This window comes from Pseudopipra pipra, chromosome 5, assembly GCF_036250125.1.
Source record: "Pseudopipra pipra isolate bDixPip1 chromosome 5, bDixPip1.hap1, whole genome shotgun sequence".
Classification (NCBI taxonomy): Eukaryota; Metazoa; Chordata; class Aves; order Passeriformes; family Pipridae; genus Pseudopipra; species Pseudopipra pipra.
In genome coordinates this window covers 46,028,925-46,050,018 of record NC_087553.1, presented here as the reverse complement: position 1 = coordinate 46,050,018, position 21,094 = coordinate 46,028,925, and the positions used below count along the sequence as shown (strand labels likewise).

The following is a 21,094-nucleotide window of genomic DNA, read 5'->3' as shown; positions in this document are numbered from 1 at the left end:
GGGAAGGTATTAAGAAGTCAACATCTCTCCTCATGCCTTGTAACTCCTGGCAGTCTGGTGGCTGTAAAGCATGTGGTGCCTGAGCCAGGGCAGAGCCTGCCAGCTGGAACCATCCCACAAGGATCCCATGCAACAGAACAGCGTATTGCTTTGATCAGCTTTCACATACACAAGACTTGTTTGTACTAGAAAAGTGACTTACACGGTGAGTACCACTTCTGGGAGTAAAGGATCTGTTACTTATTTTACCCTGAAAAATACAAGCAAGTAACTGCTAGTCCAATTTAGCCTTCGCAATAGCTTCATTTTCTTTGCTGCCCATGTATCCATTCCTTACTTTTAGCTGCTTTTATTTACAACTTCTATATCCTCAAGAAGGGCAAAAATTTGTGGCAGTTTGAGCCACATTAGAAATCTAAAATCCAATTTTTAGGCTTCCCCCACCCCTTCTCAACAATTTATCCTAACACCGGAGAGAAACTTTCAGGCCAGAAGCTTCTGTAGGGGAAGGGGGAAGTTTGATTTGACAGGTTTTTCTGGTAAGAAGCATCTACTATTTAATTCATTTCCTTTCTTCAGATGGTCAGAAAGCCAATGACTTTAGCATTTACTATCTTAATTAGTGGATGTCACTGTTAACAAATTTCTGCCCTTTATTTAAAACAGTGGAAGAAGTTTATTATAACTTAAAGTAGCTCCTGCTCCACATCTCAGTTCAAGGGAACTTTTGAGATCACCTACAAGGTTATAGTTTTTGCCAGCTTGCCTTCTCTAACCACCCAGTATGTCTCTTCCTTTATGTAGGTGAACTTCAGAAATTATTTTTGGGAAAGGAGGGGGAACAATAATAATAAAATCCACATCCACAGGAGTTGCATACTGGTTGTACTGATATATTCCAGGCTTGTGTGGTTTTTACATTTATATAGTTTACATTTTGCTTGACCCATAAATAACACTTGCAAGATTAAGAGGGCCATAGAGAGTATTTACATAGCCCCACCATGCATACAGAGCTTTTAATACCTAGTAGACAAAATTAAGCTGTTTTGCACTGAACATTTTTCAATATTTTTCAGCTTAAACCCCCTGACTAAAATACAAGCAATATTTCATCCATAATGCTGCTGTTAAACCCTTAACAAATCTAGTTTGATCTTGTAACAAACTTCTTCAAATTCAGGGATATAAAAATATTCAGATTTTAAAATTTTAACTGTACAATATGTACATTAGTATTTGCACTGTTAAATTATGAATACATTTAAGCCTATGAAATACTACATTATAAATATCAATGTTTTTGACTTAGAATTGCAGCTAATACATTTTAAAACCTGGATAATGCATGTGAAAAGACACAATTCTGGAGCCTAATCCTTTAAGCCCTTATGAAAATATTTGTTACGTAAGTAGATTCATTGACTTAAAAGGGGTTACATGCCTGAGCAAAGGACTCCAGCAGTTTTACCTCTCTCACTGCTGAGGGGGGGCGCGACAGAAGAAACATCACCACTCATTGGCAGCTAAGTCCAGTTCCAGCAGCTGAATTAATACCTTCCTTTAAGCAGGCACAAAAAAACCCCCAAATCCAAAACAACCACCTTACACTTTCTCAAAAAATTGTGGAGGAAAACCCATGACAGTTAAGTGTATAAACCACTTACTGTTGCTCTAGGATACATCAAGGCTTCAAGCATTTCAGCTCCCACATTCTGATTTTTGTCTCTTTAAGGAGCATTTTCCCAAATTAAAAAAAAAATAAAATTCCAGTTTTTGTGCGGAAACTTGAAAGAGGAAGAGTGAGCTTTATCTGTGAAGAAAAGACACAGCACAGAGCCTTTTCTTCTTCTTTTTCTTGGCAGCAAGAGGAAAAAGTCAAAGATCACCTATGTGGATATAGCTACAGCACAGGACTGACATTTTTATTTACTTATCTTTGTTGAATCCTCTCTCAGATAATTCAGTGTAGGTGAATAGCGAGCATAAAATAAAATGCCTACAAAAAGTCTCTATCAAGAACTGCAGTAACAGTATTTTGACAGCTGAAACACAGTATGTAAACCTAGCAGTATCTGAGCAGATCATTTGGTGTGGGGACATTTCTGAATATTACTTGTACAATGTAAACTCTGGCAGGGTTATCATTTACAATGGCAAAGCATTAAGAACTTTAGCAACTTGCCTAAGTACAATTATTAATATAAAAAGATGTGGTTCATACTGTAGCTACAGAGTTGACTGGTCTTCCCAATTAAGAAATATTAAGAATTAATTAAGAAATAATGCAATTTTTTCCTTTGTGTCCCCTCTTCTTCTTTGATTTGGTTGTCCTTTGTCCAAACTGAGAAGTAGATAACGCAGTAGTTGGACCAGAAAGATCATCTGTATAGTATGGATATCTCAGTGACCGTGGTTGTGGAATTGGCTGTCCTAGAAAATATCCTTCCTCTTCAGAATCGGATGATGAGGATGAAGTTGAACACCAGGAGTCATCTTCATCACCATATAGTCCAAAAAACTTATCAACCACCTGGTTCCTCAGTGCATAGTCAGACCTAGTATGGGCATATTGTCCATACAGCTCTGCATTTTGAATAAATGCCCGAAGCTCACGTGAGCTCCTATTCTGAATAAATTTTTCATGATCCTGAGGGGAGTAATAACGAAATCTCTCTCTCGGAGAGCTTCTTCTTTCTGTGGCCAAGTTAAGTGCGTTATCTGAACGAGACTTCCTACTTCTTCTGCGATGGTGAGAAGGCCGATTTCCACGTTCTTCAAAATGGTAAACACGCCTACGAGTCCTTTCACTCATCGGAGGCTGACGTATTTCAAGATTCTCATAACTTCCATTATCAATGACATCATCTGAAAACTTCACTTGCTGTGGTCTAGACTGGGATTTAGATCTTCTCAGTACAGGCATATGGACTGGCTTTTCCTCTGGCAAGACTTTTTCCTGACACAACTCTGAGCTCAGACTCTTCAAGGACTCTGTGCTCCGGTGGAGCATTGAAGAATTTAGAGTTCCCATGTTGCTCATCTTCTCACAGTCCTCCACATCCAGCTCTTGGAAAGTTTGCAAAGAGTAGAGAGATGGCCGTGGTTTGCCTTCTCCGTCCATTGAAGCCCCTGTGGGGAAAAAGGAGGAAAAGGAAATGAGAGAAGCATGATGGAGACAAGTATTATAACAAAATATAAAATGTTTCTTGTCAGCAAAGCAGACCTTTCGGAACTATTCAGAACTAAAGGACTAGCTTCACAGAAGATTAAACTTTGTTTTGACTTAAAACATTTAAGTATTAGCTCTGATTACCAAAGAATTAGTTCATGAGGACATCAAGAGCAGAAATTCTATTAGTTTAAAATTTTGAAACATGAATACAGCTAGGCCTTTAAGAAAAAAGGATTATTTAAAATTATTCTGCAGTCTATGCTTGCCATTTTTAGGGCTAAAATAATTCATGTTTCTGGTACTGCCAAATTCATGTTCCAGCTGTTGCTACAGGAAAGCCAAGCTTTACTGCCTTGCAAAGAAGGATCCTTACCCTCCAAAAAGCATCAACAATAAGCTGGCCTGGTGTACTCCACATTTGTGTCTACTGACCCTTCATTCCCACAGCAGTGTCATGTGCCCTGTGATGGTCCCAGGTGCAACACCTCTAGTTCATTCTCCTCCTGTGCTCCCTGAAACAACCTCCCCTTCTCAGTTCCTTCATTACTGCTTGGCAAATGCAGCCAGCCTGTGGTTGGGCCTGAGCTACACGAGTAGTTGCAGTAATTCAGGTTACAGGAGGAAAAGAATGGAGAAGATGACTGAACTTTTAAAATGGGTCTCTAAATCCCAGGTTTGGGGGTTTTGTAGGGAAATAGGAAAGGAAGGTTAACACGCACTTTATCCCTTTGGGTAACTTTTGACAATCACGTTTGACAAGGAGATTCACAAAAGCGGATTACCAGTTTCCTTTTAGTCAATGGAGAAAGATAATCTCATAAACCTAATTTCCTAAGGCTAAGAAATTTACCATCCTTTCAGACTTCCTACATATTTTTACAAGCAAATCAGGAAATTATCTAAAGTGTTTTGCAGATTATCTTTAATGTTATCCTAATATATAATGCAACTTCTTGTACTTAAGGTATGGCAAAAATAAATTGTCATTTGCTTAAAGTGGTGATTCGTATATAACAAATGCACAGTTTAAGACCATTCTTACTCTGACAAAGAAAAGAGAATTCAAAAGGAAAGGAGAAGAGTCTAATAGAATTTAAGTAGCAGAAACATATCTCACTAAAGATTATGTGCTTGATTAAAGCTGTTGCCTACTTTACATGCATCTCCTACTACTAAAGCTTTTTAGAAATCACAGAAATGAAAAATCTTTGTTGAAAATACTCTAACACTCATACTTTGGTTGACCTCTCCATCAAAACCATTCATTTATTTCCCCATTACCTGTTATGTTAGACAAAGCCAAGGAATCCATTGAGTCTCGAACACTTTGTTCTTGCTGTTTCAAGTCAGACAAACATTCGAGTGAACCTCCATACCACGGTGTTTGGTCGTGTTTGTATCCTGATGCCCCATGTTCCATGTCTAGCTCCTGGATTTTCCTGCTGCTGGCAGGGCCTGGGTGGCTGCCATATGCAGAGTCTCCCAAACCATCTTGTGACTGGGCCCAGTACATGTCTGATTGATACTTCTTACTTGCTAGGCTTGGATTATTTTTTTTCAAGTCCAACTTGCTCTTGACCATGCTATCAGAAATCCAGTGTTCACTTGATCTAATGTCTACTTCAGCAGGCTGCTGGAAAAGGCTTTTATCACCAAACTTCAGAAGAAGTTGAGTCATGTAATCTTCATGTTCTGCCCATTCTTCAGGGTCTTCAGGCATTTCTTGCTCTACTCTTCCTTTCCAGAAATCTTCATTAACGAAGCTTGCCTCTTCCCTTGAAAGGCTTAAATCATCCAACTTACGAGAGAGAGTATCATCAGCATTGTCTGAAAGGCCAGGAAATTTGTAATTGACAGCTGGTGACAGGAGGAGAGACTGACGGCACTGGTCAGCTGACCGGCTGCTTTTTCCCATGCGGACACTCCTCCTGGAATCTCTGGATCGAGCTGACTGAAACGCAGAATCAGAAGAGTCGGAGGCATGAACATCCTCTCCCAAGCTGCAGGTTTTTGAACAATAAATCTGCCCTTGCTTTGGAAGGAAAGGGCAGCCAAGCAAAGAGGTCTTGCACTGAGCACAAGAAAAGCAAGCTTCTGTGGCGTGCCAGTGCTGTCCATCATAGGTCATCTGAGCATGGTCAACACCTAGAAAGGGAGAAAAAGCAGTGCTTTGGGTTTCTCTAAAAAATTACTTGCAGAATTCATGCTTCTGGAACATGAAATCAGTTCATAAATTGGCTTTCCCTTTCCCTTAATTTGTAACTTTAATGCTTATAAAGGACTTACCAATATGTTCCCCACAGGTCTCACAGTATTCTGCATAGAGAGATTCAAAACAGTTACAGCAGAATGGTCGCCCATCCTTCATGATGTATCTCTGTCCACCCAGGATTGTTTCACACTCAAGGCAACAGAAGTGCTTCATGTGCCAGTGGCGACCTTCAGCTTCTGTACACTCATCAGCAAAAATTATCTGTTCAGAAATAAAATGTATGCTTTTAGTTAAGTGGCCAAAACCTGACCTTTGGAGTTAGAGCATGTAAAATATCCTAGCTCTGCAGTTCATACACTAAGTTTATTTTTATTTAGCTGCCTTTTGCATACAAAGATAGAAACAACGACCTCCCACAGCAATTGTGGCATTCCAACCTTTTCTATAACAAAAAAAAAAAAAAAAAAGAAAACCAGCACATTTTAAAGCAAAAAAAAAAAAAAAAGGAACCTAAGAATTCAACCATTAAAGAGGCCTCTATAAGGACGATATTTTGGAATATTTGTACAGATACTTATTCGATCTACAAGGTTCAACTCTAAACACAAACAGGTTTGTGCCTTCTAAAGACCATCATATTGCTTGTAATATTGCCAATTTGACAAGAAATTAAATGCCCCTCAGCCTCCAGACACATCTATGCAGCAGAGTCCTGACTTCTTAAGTGACTGCATTTGAAGTTAGGAATTTCCCAACTGCAGTTTCTTAACTGAACAACAGGAGTGTAGATTGGCTGTAAAATGTGAATTATTTACCTCATCACAGGCTGAACATCGAGGTTTGAGAAGTTCAGCATGGTGTCTGCCACAGTGAATTTTTCCATCTTGGTAGAAGTAGATAAGGTCAACAAGCAGCTCATTGCACGTGAAGCACACAAAACACGAGGGATGCCAGCACACACCAGGCCCGGCTCTCGAGGCAAAAACTGCAACTTCACCGCCATTTATTTTTGTACCACACTAGGAACAAACGCAGAAAGTGAACACAGTTCCCATCCCAAACTACTAGCTTCCTGCGTTTAAACTAAGTTAAAAATTCTGACAAGAGGGAAAAATTGTTATCAATTTTGGTCTAGACAAACTGTGTCTCAATGAACCTTTTGTGAATATAAGTTTATTTTATACAAAATAACATTTTAAAGCATATGTCTGTTTTTCATTTGTCATTACTTTAGTATGAGTCAGCATTAGGGGTTTTTTTTGAGTAGGAAATACATCAAAGACTCAGTTCATTCCCAGTATCAAAGGTTGTGTTTTGCTTAAGCAAGCACTACCTTCTTTCTTCTTCCATGCAGCTTCCAAAAATCCTTTTTTTTGGTTTTGTTGTTGTTTTCAGATATAGACAGAGATAAGCTTAAATTTTAATACTGAGATACTGTAGTTTTAGATTATTCAGCCTGGTAGTCAGCTTGTGGCACTAGGAGTATTACCTGTTCACAAACTGCATGCATCACTGCTCTAGAGAGTAGTTTAATAGTGCCTCGGCCAAGTGCCTCCTTTTTGCGCTGAGAACTGAATATCTGCAGTTCCTTCTTTTCTTCTTCACTTAAAGACTGGCAGTATCTCACCTTCCAGTGAAAACACAAGAGAACTTATTTTATACACTGAGCCTTTAAAGTAACACATTAATAAGTAAGTGCATATATGCAAGGAATTCATCAGGCCTGCTGCCACTCATCATTAAACTTTTCCAACTTGCCTTCTCTGCCATCTTAATATTTAGGTAATATGGCATAACACAAAAGGAGTATGGAGAGAGATTTTGCATTAGAGATAAAAAAACCCACCATGCTAAACTAAGGAGTTGTTTAGGAAAGAAAAAAGATTTTTAAAAGCCAACCCAAAATCTGCTGCTATCCTAAAACAATGGAATGAACCCAAATCAGCCGTAACATTGTCTTTTAGATTTATGGTTAAGTGCCCACAACTAAGTATTGCAGTAGACACAAGATCTTAAGTATTGACATCCACGCCCCTTTCCTTACAAAGAGCTTGTTTGTTATTTCCACTTCTACTCCAAATTACGCTGCATAACTGAGATGCAAACCTTTTACTATCACAAAGCATCCTTTTTGTGCGCTACAAAGCAATTTCAGGAATTTGTAGGTTCCTGGTAATTGGTGGGTGGCTGCAAACACTATAAAACCAACTTGTGTTAAGTTTATTGCAGTGACACCAACCTCCCTAACAAGCAGAAGCAGTGTCCTTCCAGACAGCTCTTATCTGCACACAGGCCAAGCGGACAGCTGAACAATGGACTCAGTGTACACACCATGCTGCTTTAAAACTCAGATGCCACTGCAGGCCACGGTTTAGTCTTGTAATAAATACACAGGCAGGTAATTCTCCATGTAAAAGCTGGCAAGGAGACCCCAAACCCTGATGGTTCATCCTAAATTCTGTATTTACCTCATTATCATGGGGTGGCAGCTGATAGAGAAGTTGTTTAATCCGGTGTTTCTCTCCAGGACTGTTAACGTAAGGGACCTTCTCCTCTGGCAAGCAGGCAAAATACAGCTGGACCTGACCAGGAGAAACACAGAGTTCAGTCCAAGGGAGATGCATCACCCAAGCACTGCCAGCATCTTTTACCTACTGTTTTATCTCAGGTCTCATTTATGAAGGAAGGAGGTCACGCTATGTTAGACCTATGACAGGGTTTTTGCTGAAAATACGAGACCCAAATAAACCAGCTCAGCAAACCTGAATTGTCTCTGATAAAACTAGCACCCAGCTGCTGAATTGCTTTTCTGGAATGCAATTTGCAGTGACAATTAGGGGGGTATAATAAATTATGCACATTTAATGTTCTCATTATTCCCACCCCCTTTAGGGCTGGTCAACAACTCTGTGGAAATTCCAAGTTTCCCTCTGTAATTTACCACACAAGGCATGAAGCTTTCCAGAAAACAGCCACTATATAAACAAATTTAATTTGCTCTCTGCATTTTACACATTGTTGAGACAAAAGCTGTTTTGTAGTCTCCTGCTGACCAGGTTCACCCAAAGCATCGGCTTTCATTGCTTCCATGTGGGCTTTGGTAAGAAGGTGGAAACATCCTTCCCTTGGGAGGAGGCTGGATCCAGCCACATTTCAATCAAGTGCAAGTTAACCATGGAATTTTCATGGGATGAATGTTTTTGTATCAATCTTCACTCTTTTTTTTTTTTTTCAGAAGAATATTATGACAGGAAAGCTGTAATGAACACTATGACAAAGCCCAATGGCAAAAAATATTTTTGTGGAACAGCTACAGATTTATTGTTTTTCCTATGCAGCTTCCAGCTTGTCATGAGACCTGGAGCTGTAAGTTTTGCTATTGGGAAAAATATTACTTGCCATCCAGATTTAGATAATGCTCAGGTCAACAGCTTATTACTGTTCAAGACAGATGAAAAAGAAGCAGTAATCTGTCACTTAAGCCAGGAAGTAATCAAAACTATTAGAGACAGGCTGTACAAAACATGACTTAGTCTTCATTTAACCAAAACTTAAACCAACTGAAGTTTACTGTAAGCCCACTTGCTACTAACTGTATTTCAAAAAGCTCTGGAAAAAGATAACATGCAGCAAGAAGTGAAGCTTTAAAGATACTTTCTGCCCTTTCCTCAAGTTTATTGCACTGTTCTCAAAGTAAGTAATTTGTCTTGGAAAAAAAAATCTTCAGGGAGTTTGAGCTAGCTGAGATTATGAGGATATTTTAGGGCATTTAATTGTTCTGGCAGAATGTTAGCTTGCTGTTTGCCTTAAGGTCTGATTCATCAGGATTCTTATAGATGCTTAAATAAGTGATAAAAAGAGTTGCCCTAAAAATAGCCCATTATTTGCCATTCCTGCTGACTTGTTACTTTACTCACTATTAAGAAAATCTCTGCATTGCAAAAAGGAGACATCTTCTGCACTTTTTTTAACTACGAACTGTGTAAGCTTGCCAGGATTGCTCTGCCTCCTTTAGCAGATGTTGCAAAGCCACCCTGGCCATTTAATACTAAAGTCTGAGTTCTGGATATTAGCAAGCACACAGCTTAAGCACAGTACAATATCATCAAGTAAATGAAAACCATGAGAGGCTCATTTTGATCTCCCACAGAAACTTGCTCATAAATAATTTCACTTTTATTTCCATTACTGTGATGTTAAACAAAAAAAAAGGGTAATGAGGAGAGGGGAAGGAACAGCCCAGCCAACCCATGAATGTCAGCTCCAGACACCATGCAAGAGGAATCCTAGCAGGGACAAATGACAGCCATACAACTATTTAAACAAGTGTAAAATATGTTATTATTTGTCACAGTGATAGAACACTTGCATTTACGTGTGCCGTAGTATCATCCACGTTCTAGATGTCAAATGCCTAATTTGCCAAGTGCAATGAAGTACTTGGCCAAAGAGCACAATGCCATGAGGTATGCCATAAGCTTTAATTTAACCTAATAACTACTTTCAAAGAAAAAGCACATTTCTGTGCTACTTTTAGACTTGATAATACATATCTCTGCAGCACATACTTAGTGAAAAACCTTGACTGGGAACTGTTCTTTGGAACATAAAACTCCTCAGGGTTGAGGATTTTAAGCTCCCTACACACAGCCTCATTGGAACAGGAAACAAACAAAAAAAGAAGTGAAAAGTTCTATATGAATTAAAGTTTTATACATTATAATAATTTCATTACACTTGTAGAGGCAGCACATCACTCCCTCAGACAGTCCTTATGAGGCTTATTTTTAAAATGCAGAAGTATAGTTGGTACCTGCTCTGGTCTGAGGCCTGGGGGAACCCAAGCATATTCCTCCAAGGCACAGCCAGAGTCATCATCAGAGGTTGAGCTTCGCTGACACCCAAAAACGAGGTTATTGGCTTTGGGCTCCATCTCCAGTGGCATGAGTGTGAGGCGTTAAATATTTCAGCTGCAGCTCATCAAGAAATTGATCTAGAGAAAGAGATTAATAGACCTTTAATAAATTTGAACATGCAACAACTAATTATCAGTGTAAATGACCTTAAAACAGTTCAGTATTCCTTTTGTTGTCCAGAATAATAAATTATTGAAGCTTCATTACAACTTGCTATAAGCAATTCAAAAGTTCTTGAAAGAGTTATAAAAATAAAACTACTCAAGGAAAAAAACAAAACAAACCCTAGACACACACTACCACAATTGGCAACCACAATGTATTTCAATATTAACACTTGTCACCTTTTACAGTTCTGCCTGTTTCACATCACAGGTTGTACATAGGTATATCTAGGAAAGACTCATTGAGCAGATATTAACTAACAACATGAATGACACAAGCTCTTCCTGAAGCCATTACTACCACTAATCTAGTAAAACAAAAGACATGACAACCACATGTTAAAAACTAAAGAAATTACTGGGAAAAGATAGTTGTGCAAGTAGCATCCTGTTGTTCACAAGGTAGGCACAGAGCAGCAAGCATCTGCTGGATTCCTCTGAGAACTTTGTTTTAGCTGTATGGGAGCGGAAGGGCGTTGGTCCTGCTAAATATCTGAAATTCAATTATGCCAGATTAGTCTCTGTAAAATACATCATGATTGTTCTGTCAATTTAAAACCCTACAGGGTGATGCTTCTGTTGATTCATGAAGCCTGCAAAGATTAATATCACTGGGATCATTTTGAGTAACAACTGGCAAAGGCTCTCACCAAGATCCATAGCAGTCTGCAGTAAAAAGCTTAAGATAAATATCTTACATTAGAATGTCTAGCAGTTCTTAGGAAATTCAGGTGAGGAATTTCAATGAATATATATATATACATAAAAATACAGATAACCAAACCCACAGAGGATGTGTCCTAACATGGCAGACACATCCTGACCACTCAGGGTAGGAACAAGCTTGCTGTAACAGTACCACATTACACATGACCTATGTCTTCCCCATTTTAGGACATTCTTTCACCTATTTATCTAAACAGAGATCCAATTTTGTGAGTGCTAGATCTGAGCAGCAGAAAATTCTAATCTCCTTGCCATATAACCTTGCTGGTGCGTCTAATGTGGAGAGCAATCTAAAAACTTCTGGTGAGTTCCACGTTATTACATATCCAGTATATCACCACCATATTAGAGAAAGTAAGTTGCTGATAGATCACAGATGGAAGATTTAAGACTGTGTACCCAACTATTTTGCTGGTTACTCAACAGAGTTTCTCCTTCAAGCATCAGGCACTGGTTAGTGCCAAGTTCTGATGATTCAGCATATAAACTAAACCTGTTCCATAAAAAGTGTCCACATGCATCCAGAGCAACAAACTCACAGAAATTACAATACCCAGTAGTATACGGTCTTATCTACTCCTATTTTCTATACATCTATACATTCCCACACCCAATAAAAAGAGATGGCATTACTTTACTCTTCCACTGGGCTAGTGCTCATAGAAATTAAGTTATTTAACTTTACTCTAAAACCTTCTGGTTCAAAAACACAGGCATTATTTTTGGTGCATGGCTGAGATGCCAACACACTTCATAGCTGCACTGTAATAAGAGATTAATTTAATATTTGATGGGGCAAGCAAACCTGCCAACTTCCCTTCTGAGAACAGGCTATTTCTGGAAAGCTGGTGAGCTGTCAGGCACATGCCTGAAATCTTACTCAAGTTGAACAACTGAAGGTTAGCAAAACAGCTTCTGAGTTTAACATTGCCATATCACCATCCTTCTCAAGGAAGGTGAGTATAACCAAACTCAATCACATGTATTTCAAATAGAAAACAGACTTCCTGGTACTTACTATATCCCTTGAATTAGTTACCTTCAGAAACAAATGACAAGACAAGAGACTGTTTCCCTTTTCAACTTAATAGTGGAAGTAAACTTAAGCATGAGGTATGTTTTTGTTATTGCTTGCATAAAACTGGGGTTTGAGAAAGGAGGGATAGAGGAATACTGTGATGCAGTTAGGAAATCACTAGCAAAAAGAGGCAACAGTGCTCACTGTTGCTGAGGGATGGGGATGCTCAGATTGGCAGCTTGTGTCCTGCATCATCTATATCCAAATAACTCTTAAGTAAAAAGTCACTCTGAGGATCATTGAGAAGCCCAATTCCTTCCAATATTATCTCAGCAGCAGATGAACTGTTTTACCATCTCCCCTTAGAAAGAGGCAGATATCTAATTTACAATACTGTGTCACTCACTGACATCTAAGCTGGTATTTCCAATTCTTATGGCATCGCAACACAAGAACTTGTGGTGGTCAAACAGTCAGTTTTCAAGAACTGACTCCTGCACAATAACCCAGGAATAAAAGGAGTCAGTAGGTGAAATGTTTTTGCCAATATTTCATTAGGCAGCCTGACCTCAACCGCACACCACACAAAGCAGATTTGAAACATAATTTAGGCAAAGAGACAGGTTAAGCTCTGGCAGTGCCTCGGCACTTGAGCAGAGTGTACCCCTGCCTCATTCACACAATGCCAAACACTCACAAGCCCACCAGTAACTGAGTAATCGCTTCATATTAATTGTGCAAAACCCTTTCTCTGCAAGATCAGAGATTAACTTCTCTGACTTACTTCTCTTGAAAGGCAAGGAAACAATCCAAAATCTGAATGCATGGTGATGTGTTAACTTTGCTGAGTATTTTGAACACTAAGGCTAAATACTACTTCCACACTGCAAAAAGCAGGGCTGGGAAACATCAGGATTACAACTAGCAAAGGTATGTAAGTGTAGGAGTGCTGCCTAATTCCTAAGGAAGACAAGGCACTGGTAAGAGACCAGACTGCTTTTCTGCAGAAACTGGTCCTGCCTGGGCATCCTCTAACCAATCCATTTAAGAGAGCTTGCACACCAACAAGAGGAAACCACAGACCCACAGGTCCAGTTTCCAATCATACGGGACAGTTGAAAGTTTGGCTGATAGAGAATAAAGGAAAAATACTCCTTAACTCCAACTCTAAAATGCAACTTTATGAACTGAGATTACTCAAAACGACATCATTCACTTTCAAAGAAAAATGCTCCCATAGAGCAAACGCAAAGCTGGCTATAAAATGACTGACAGTACATCACGTATCAATATGGCCATGTCACAAATACCGCGGTGTTGCTGAGAGCAAGGTTTCTAATCCAGCCTAGTTTAACAGCAGGCTGTCTGCAGAACTATTTTAGTAATTGCTTGTTTAGGAGTTCCTCTTCCTCTCCTGCTCAAGTGTGATTTGGTTTGCATTTTAAAACTACAGGGTTTTTCCTCCCTGCCTTCCAACCACACTCATCCTTCAAAGTGATCTGTTTAAAATGATTACATCCTAAGGAGGATTCAAATGAATATAAACAACAGCTGAAAAAATAAGTGCTTTCCAAGGGATGAGTAGAAAGGTGTATTTTCTACTCCTGCCATGACACCTACAGAACACAGCAAGGATGTTTTGTTTTGCTTTGCTTTCTTGAAGTCTGTGGAACATTTTGAGGTTTCAGCTCTGTTCAAATACTACCTCTTAAAAAAGGCTTTATAGTCTACAAGGAGGTATTCACTGGCAGGTTGACAACTATGAATAACATAATTGAACTACACAGCTAAATTGGATTTAAAAAGAAAAGCAATTAATGTGTTTTTTCCACTGATGAATTAAAACAACCATAATATGAGAAATTCCTTAGAAGCAAAGACAAACTACACTCCTAATTACAAACCTATGGGTACAAAAAATATTGGGATATCAAACTTAGAACAAAGTTGTTGCTGAAGCTCATTTGAAGGTTATCCCTGTGCTAGGATTTCCAGCTCACTGATTATGTTCCCCCCTGACCAGATAGAAAGGTCATGATTTGTGAGCACAGTTAGACAAACATCTCCTTGCCCATCCCCTGCTGTTTTACTCTGTCCTGCAGGGTAAATTGTTTTAACAACTTTTTTTGTTAGAAGGCTTGTTAACAAGGCTGTAGGGGATACAAGATGCATATCACATGCATCCATTCACAATGAAGGCTCAACGAGTTAAGATTAGCGTGGCCAGCTCATTCACCTGCGTATTTAATCCCTGGTGCAAGATAACTACATTAGAAGAGGAAGGGTGTAATACAGCAGCAATAAACAACCATAAAGTAACCTATTAATAATTCAAAGACTATTTCCAATATGTATTACGCACATCATCAGGAAGTCCCATTCCCTAGCTACAGAACAAGTAACATATTTACAGTGACCTCTATAGCTCTGTGCTGGGAAAATCTGGATCCAACTGATGATCAGAATCTGTATCAGTACCAGCGACTTCTTCATCTGTTGACTCCTTTGACTAACGAACTACCCAGAGCAGTGGGGGAAAGAACGGAGCCTGTCTACTTATCCGTTCAACGGACCTCTAGATGGACCCTAAAAGTAAGAACTTTTTTCCCTTTCATTAGCCAGCGAACAAGGACCGACAGATGAGTTAACTGCTTTCCTCCTCTAGCATTCCAGCGCAAAGATTACTTTTCCAACTGAAAAACAGACTATCCTTCTCAGAGTATTTTCTTTTGACGAGCCACACTGCAAAGACAGGCTACCTCCATTAACAAAAGGAGGAAGCCCCATGACAAAGCATCGCCCCACGCCAACACATCTGATTTGGCCGTGTTATCCTTGGCACTTTCCAGCGCTGATGGAAACTCAAGCGCACACTGCAGTAAGGCAAGACCCAAACTTCCAGCCGAGGAAGCCGTATTCTCACGGATGCTTCCCCCCTCTCTCCTTAGGAGGGTGTACAGATTTAGAAAGAAAGAAATCTTGCCTTTTACAGTCTCCCATTGATTTTTTTAAATTCTATTTTAAACAGCAGCCAGACTTTACTCCAATGTACACATATACTCAGGTTTCACCCCGTCACCTGTTGGCTCTCGAACAACACCCTTCTTTGTTAGGGCTCACAGCCCTCATTTGAGACAAGTTTCCAGTGAAAACACTTGAAGAAAGTGTTCAATAAGTCACAAGGCTGGAATTGTAAAGAATAGAAAAATAAAAACTTCTGCGCCTAGCCTTGTGTATCGACAGCCCCGCCGCGAGCGCTTATCCCGGAGGAGCCGGGACGGTGCCGTTCTCAGTAGGCAGAGCTCCCTGAAGGACAGGTGGGGTTCTATCTATCCTGACCAAGTTCCAAAGACGTTACGGTGGGGCAGAGGCGCCTCCAGTCCCTCGGCTCCCCACGCTCTGCAGCCGGATGGGCGAAGGCACCGGCATCCACTGGCACCCACCCACTCACCCTGCCCCTCCGGCCGAGCTGCCTCCAAGGAGAGCGGATACAAGTAACCGCAAATTACCTCTGTACGGCACCAAAACAGCGGCCAGGCTGCCGCTGAGCCGGGGCAGGCGGCGCAGGAGAGGCGATGCCGGCTGCAGACCCGACCCGCGCCCCGTCGCGGCAGTTTCACACCGAGACCCGGGGCTGCACAGACCCGCGCACCCGGCCAGGCGCCGGCAGCTCCCCGCGGCTCCCTCCCGTGCCCGGCAGGTCCCGAGGAGGGGCCAGCGCCAGGCACGACTCTTACGAGGGCAGGGGCGGCGGGGAGCTCCTCCAGCCTTGCCCCTGCCGGGAGGCGCCACCACTTCCCTTCCCCGTCCCGCCTGGTGGGAGCGCAGCGGGAGAGATACCTGCACCGCCCTCCGTCCCCCTCCCCCGGGGCGGCAAGCCAGGGAGGAAGCAGCCTCCCGAGCGCTCCTCCCCAGACTCGCCCCGGAGCGGCAGCACCTCCCGCCTCCCCCCGGGGGGCTCCCCCGACCCCGCCGTACCCCAGCGCCGGGCACTCTCACCGCTCCTCGTCAGGCGGCGGGAAGAATCTCTCCCACCAACGATCTTCGTTCAAAGTGCTGCCCGAGGCGGGGGAGGGAGCGAGGGAAGGGGGAGCGGCTCCTGCCACCGGTCCCGAGGCAGGAAGGGTCGTCGGCCCCGCCGCCTGCCCACCCGAGGGACCGAGTGCCTGCAGAAGCAATAAATTCTGCGCTCAGGACACGATGGACAGCGCTTTTGTTCGTGTTTACTCCTGAAATAGATTTCCCACCCCACCCTGGCCACGCTCCGGCCGCCCCGGGCTGACCCTGCCCGGCCCAGCCACTGCCGCCCCGCGCACTGGACGGGAAGGGCTCGGGTCAGGACGGGAAATCATTTGTTCTAGATCGCTGTGCACGAATAATAAAAATAATAAACCCAGTTTGAAGCCGACGACCACAGCGAGCAGCCGTTCATCGCTGTCTCTTCTGGCACATCTTAAGTAGGGAAAGAGGTGTCCGAGCCCCAGCACATGTACAGAGAAGTAGCACCGGGACTACCAGTGTATATCCTAAGCGGCTGCCAGCCGCCGCTTTTACCACTTCCCCCACCCCCGTAGGCATAAAAAGCACCGAGAGGTAGCTGTTTCGGCTTCAAAGGCAGGCGGCCACCTTCCCCCCGGCACCGCCAATGTAACCGTGAACACTGCGGTCAAATTTCCTCTTCCCTCCCGCTCTTTTGTCTCCCTGGGGAAGTCATTATCAAAGGGAATTTATTCGCGCTGCATCTCGGGGTCAAAGCGGCAACACACACCCCCCACACCCACCCCCGCTTCCGCTGCGAGGGGCAGCGGTGACCTAGCCCCGTGTCGTGTCGTGTCGTGTCCCGTCTCGCCCCGAGGTCCCGCGGCCGGGGGCGGCTTCATCTGCCAGGACCCGCCGCGCGGGACTGAGACGGGGCACTTCACAGACACTTATCGCGTCCCCCAGGAACCGAATTTGCATGGATTCAAATTCACTCCTCTAAATTTGAATGGCTTTGTCCGCGGGGCGCTGAGGGAAGCCAGCCCTGATGGGTACAGGCACGGCGGCTGCCGCGGGCTGAGGCGCTCAGAGCAGCGTCCGTGTCCCCAGCCCTATCCCCCCGTCCCCACGGGCTCCCCTAACCCTCGGCCAGGCACACGCGAGTTCTCACGGAGAAGCCCACACCCCCTCCTCCCGTGGGCTGATTCCCCACGGCCAGAAGCAGGCAGACAGACCGGCCGGCCGATGGATCAGGACCAACGCCGGGCTATCTGATCTCACGTGGCACAGCCCATCCCGGGCTCACGACGCTACAAGCACCCGATCCCGACCCGATCCCCACCACCGACCGACTAGATGTGCCCAGAGACCATTACACCTGTAACCGTGGGTGAATTCAGGAGGCCCCGCGCGGATCCAACCTCAGGGAATCAAAGCCACACTCTGTGGCTCCTGCGACTGAAAAAAACCTGCTGAAACTCCAGCAAACTAACCAGCTCCCATCCTTCCACACCCCATTTTGCTTCCATAAGCAGTTTCGCTGGTTGTACTACCTCCATTCTGAAGCGGCTAAGTAATTTTGAGGTCAAAATTGGCATATCACCTGGACAAACTTTACGAGACCCAGACTGTTCCTGTTGTTTGTTGGACTGAGCAGACCCCATGTGGCGGCCAGCTGAAAATCTGCCAACTCCGTTCATCGTTAATCAAAAATGGAAATGTCAGGAATAATGTTTATTCTTTCCCACTACGTGACTGAATAAATACCAACAATTTGCATATATCACCTACTCCTTTTCCAGAGGTGCTTGACCTTTTCTCAGCACCTCCCCACACCAGGGGCTCAACACCTCTGCACAGCACATTGCAAAAATGAGAATCACCTTTGGAAACTTCTGCACCACAACCAACACAATGGCTGCAGATAAGTTTGTGAAGTTTCCTGACCGTGAGCCTACTGAAGCCAACAAAGAGATGTTCACTTACACTCCTGGTCAGTCAAACTGTCCCCCATTTTACTAAAGCTTTCCCTGACACTGAAGTGTCGGAGGATATACAGAGATAGTTGGCTGCATGGCTCTTTTTTCCCTGGATTTTTCTGGCTTGAGCACAGAAACTACTATATTGTTCTGGACAGTGCACTTATAGAGTATCAGACCAAAACCAACCATTGTGATCTTCTAGTCTGAACTAATGTGCTCATAAGATTTTCCTACCATTACTGTCTGCATGAACAAAACATCTGATCTTGATTCAAAAGTACCAGCAATGAATAACCCACTACAACTCCTGTTAAATCCACTTGTTAAATTATTTCAAGTAGTCAATTATTTTACACTACTTTTTTCTTTTCTTTTTTTTTTTTTTAAATCTCAATTTGCTGTGTTTCAGTGTTCAAACACTTGATTGTATGGTACCCTTGAACGTTAGGCTAAAGAACCAGCTATCATAACTCCCCTTAGGCATTTGCAAATTGTGAAATTCATTCCTGAACCACCTCCTTTGATTCAGGCTGCTTCCACAAGAACAAATGTGTTGCTATGATTTTTTTCTCTATTTTTACACAACAAATACTACAGCATACATACTTGTTATGTGAAGCATAAACTATGCTACAGAAGTTGCCTAAAAAAAAAAAAGACACTGAAAAGACAGGCACAAAACAACTCACCCTTTACAGCACGTACCACATTCTTAACTGTGTTTGGGTAGAGTTGATCCTTCAAACAACCGAATGCTTCAAGGGACCTGTAATGGATATGGAACCTTTTGCCCTAAGGTATTAGCACAAATTTAGCCTGGGTAACAACTTTCTTTTACTACTGACCAGGCCAAGGGTGTTCTCTGGCCTGTAAGAAATTTGCTGAGTTGTCAGTGTAGTTTCCCAGTTCCAAGTTATCCGCATCAGGGACCATCCCCTGACATAACCTGGTAATTGCTACCTTTGTTGGCAATCACAGAAGAGAGACCAAGGAGCAGAAAACTAATTAACCGCTTGTGCTTCAGAGGCAGGACAGAGGCTTGTGCTTCTCCAGGTAGGACAGTGGCTTAACACCCACCTCTCAAGCCCGATTAGTTCTGTGGATAAACAGAAGAGTTCACCCTCTGCATCATCACCCTGTAATGATCACCACCTCCATCCCAAGAATTTTAATTAAGCATCATCTCCCCTGTTCATTTAAAATAAAAAGTTGTGAGTCAGCTATGAAAGGTAAAGCATGCAGTAAGGTGGATGGAAGCTAGAACAAAAAAAAAATCTCAGTAATAATTCTTTCAGAGAAGTCAGTGAGAAAACTCTTCAGAATAAACCAGGTTTTGTGTTTTGAAATAAAACAAACCACGAAAGGTTTTCTATATACTTGACAGCACAGGAGGAGTCCATGGAGCCAGAATTACAACCCAAGGGGTGGTTAAGCACAAATCAAAGCCAATCTCTGATGCAGGCAGGCAGATATGCCTTTCAGGAACTTTAGAGACAATGACTTGACCATGTATGGTCCTGCCTGTAGGTTACAGCACAGGGAGCTCTAGGACACATTTACAGCACCAAAGTCCTTTCCACCTTCAGTGATCCCTGGTGTATGCTCCAAGGGAGTGAAGAGACCAGAATAAGGGAAGCAGTTTCATCATGATCTGAGATGATCTACTGCAAAACCCAATCCAGTGAAAAATGTTGGTTTAATTTCCTTGACCTGCCAGTGTTAGCACAAGGAAAACCATGATGGACTCCCGTGAGGCTGGACTGCTGTGGAGCTGCAGGCTCAGTTCCCGGCCTTGCTTCCTCTGTCTTCTGGGAAAACTGGCTGTTTATACACACTTGCTTAGGTGGTATATAAACAGCCTGACCTCCAAGACCACTTTACATTTACTATGTTTCCCTTGGTGTGTTCAGAAACCCCTGTGGACATCCACTTGCATTTTCTAGATACTTGGAATGTCTTGTCAAACCCAGCCTTAGGTTTCCTCTCACAGGTTAAGGATATGAGCGGGTGGAAGTATGCCTTCATAGGTGGGAAAAGTTTGCACTATTTTATCACTATATACAATCACTAGGAGACACCTGACACACTGGGTGTCCTTGAAGCAAAGCTCAAGCCTTGAAGGACCCCAATGGGCCACCAGCCCCTGTCTGAGCCGCTTCACGCCTATAGCCATAGGTGAAACCTCTCCCTGTTCAACACTGCTTCCTCCTGCCCACCCAAATGGGAGAGTTTGGTGCCAACAGTGGATCACCATGTGCTGCTGGGAGCAGAGGCAAACCAGTGCTGTTACCAACATATTGAGGCCTCTCGACTGTGCTGCTGACTGGTGTCTTTCTGTATTTTCTTTCTTGAGGCTGCAGAGAAAGGGCATGAAGGCAGCATCTTATGAGTTCGGATGGCTCCAAAGTCTGAACCTTTGCCAATTTTTAAATAATGTTTAAAAATAACATTTAAATAACACTTAAAATACAGAGAAAACCAGCTCTGTAGTAGTAAAACACAAGAGATGATTTGGAATAGAGGAGAGATACAGGAATTAAAAGGAAGAATGCATGTTAAATGCAACAAGTTAAAAAAAAACAAGAGTAAGATTACTTTTGCCCAGCAAGGGTCTGTGATTAAATGAGGGTGCTTAGTTTCCACTCTCCTCTTTGCTGCATTCCCTGTGATCCAAAAGCTTGCCTTTTGCCTGCCTCAGTGTCGATGCAGAGGGGACACTGCCACAAACGACTTTAGAAAGTAAGTCAATACATCCAGTGGAAATAATAACATCAGATAACAAAATGAGACAATGAAGTAGCACTAGGCAAATAAATAACAATAATACAAAAACTCGCTTTTATTTTCACCAACCAATAGTACATAGATCCGCTGAGGCATCAAGCAATCAAGCATCAAGGAGAGAACCAGTGCTTACACCAGC

The 21,094-nt window shown here is 42.6% G+C and overlaps 1 protein-coding gene across 4 annotated transcripts in view; it reads right to left on the bottom strand.

Moving 5' to 3' along the window:
- Positions 1-872: 872 nt before the first annotated feature.
- The window catches only part of PRICKLE1 (prickle planar cell polarity protein 1), a 65,169-nt gene continuing 44,947 nt past the window's right edge, over positions 873-21,094 (bottom strand). Inside the window, exons 1-8 of one of the 4 annotated variants that reach the window (XM_064655879.1) lie at positions 16,190-16,325; positions 10,201-10,380; positions 7,856-7,969; positions 6,877-7,014; positions 6,203-6,406; positions 5,462-5,648; positions 4,457-5,320; positions 873-3,132 (exon numbers count right to left, since the gene is read on the bottom strand). In XM_064655879.1, coding sequence (XP_064511949.1) covers positions 2,276-3,132; positions 4,457-5,320; positions 5,462-5,648; positions 6,203-6,406; positions 6,877-7,014; positions 7,856-7,969; positions 10,201-10,332 — 2,496 coding nt within the window. In that variant the 5' untranslated portion in view covers positions 10,333-10,380; positions 16,190-16,325 and the 3' untranslated portion in view covers positions 873-2,275. Of the gene's footprint in view, positions 3,133-4,456; positions 5,321-5,461; positions 5,649-6,202; positions 6,407-6,876; positions 7,015-7,855; positions 7,970-10,200; positions 10,381-10,826; positions 13,390-15,720; positions 15,861-16,189; positions 16,326-21,094 lie in introns of those variants that run through there. The other 3 variants (XM_064655880.1, XM_064655881.1, XM_064655878.1) reach the window with 3 other exon arrangements.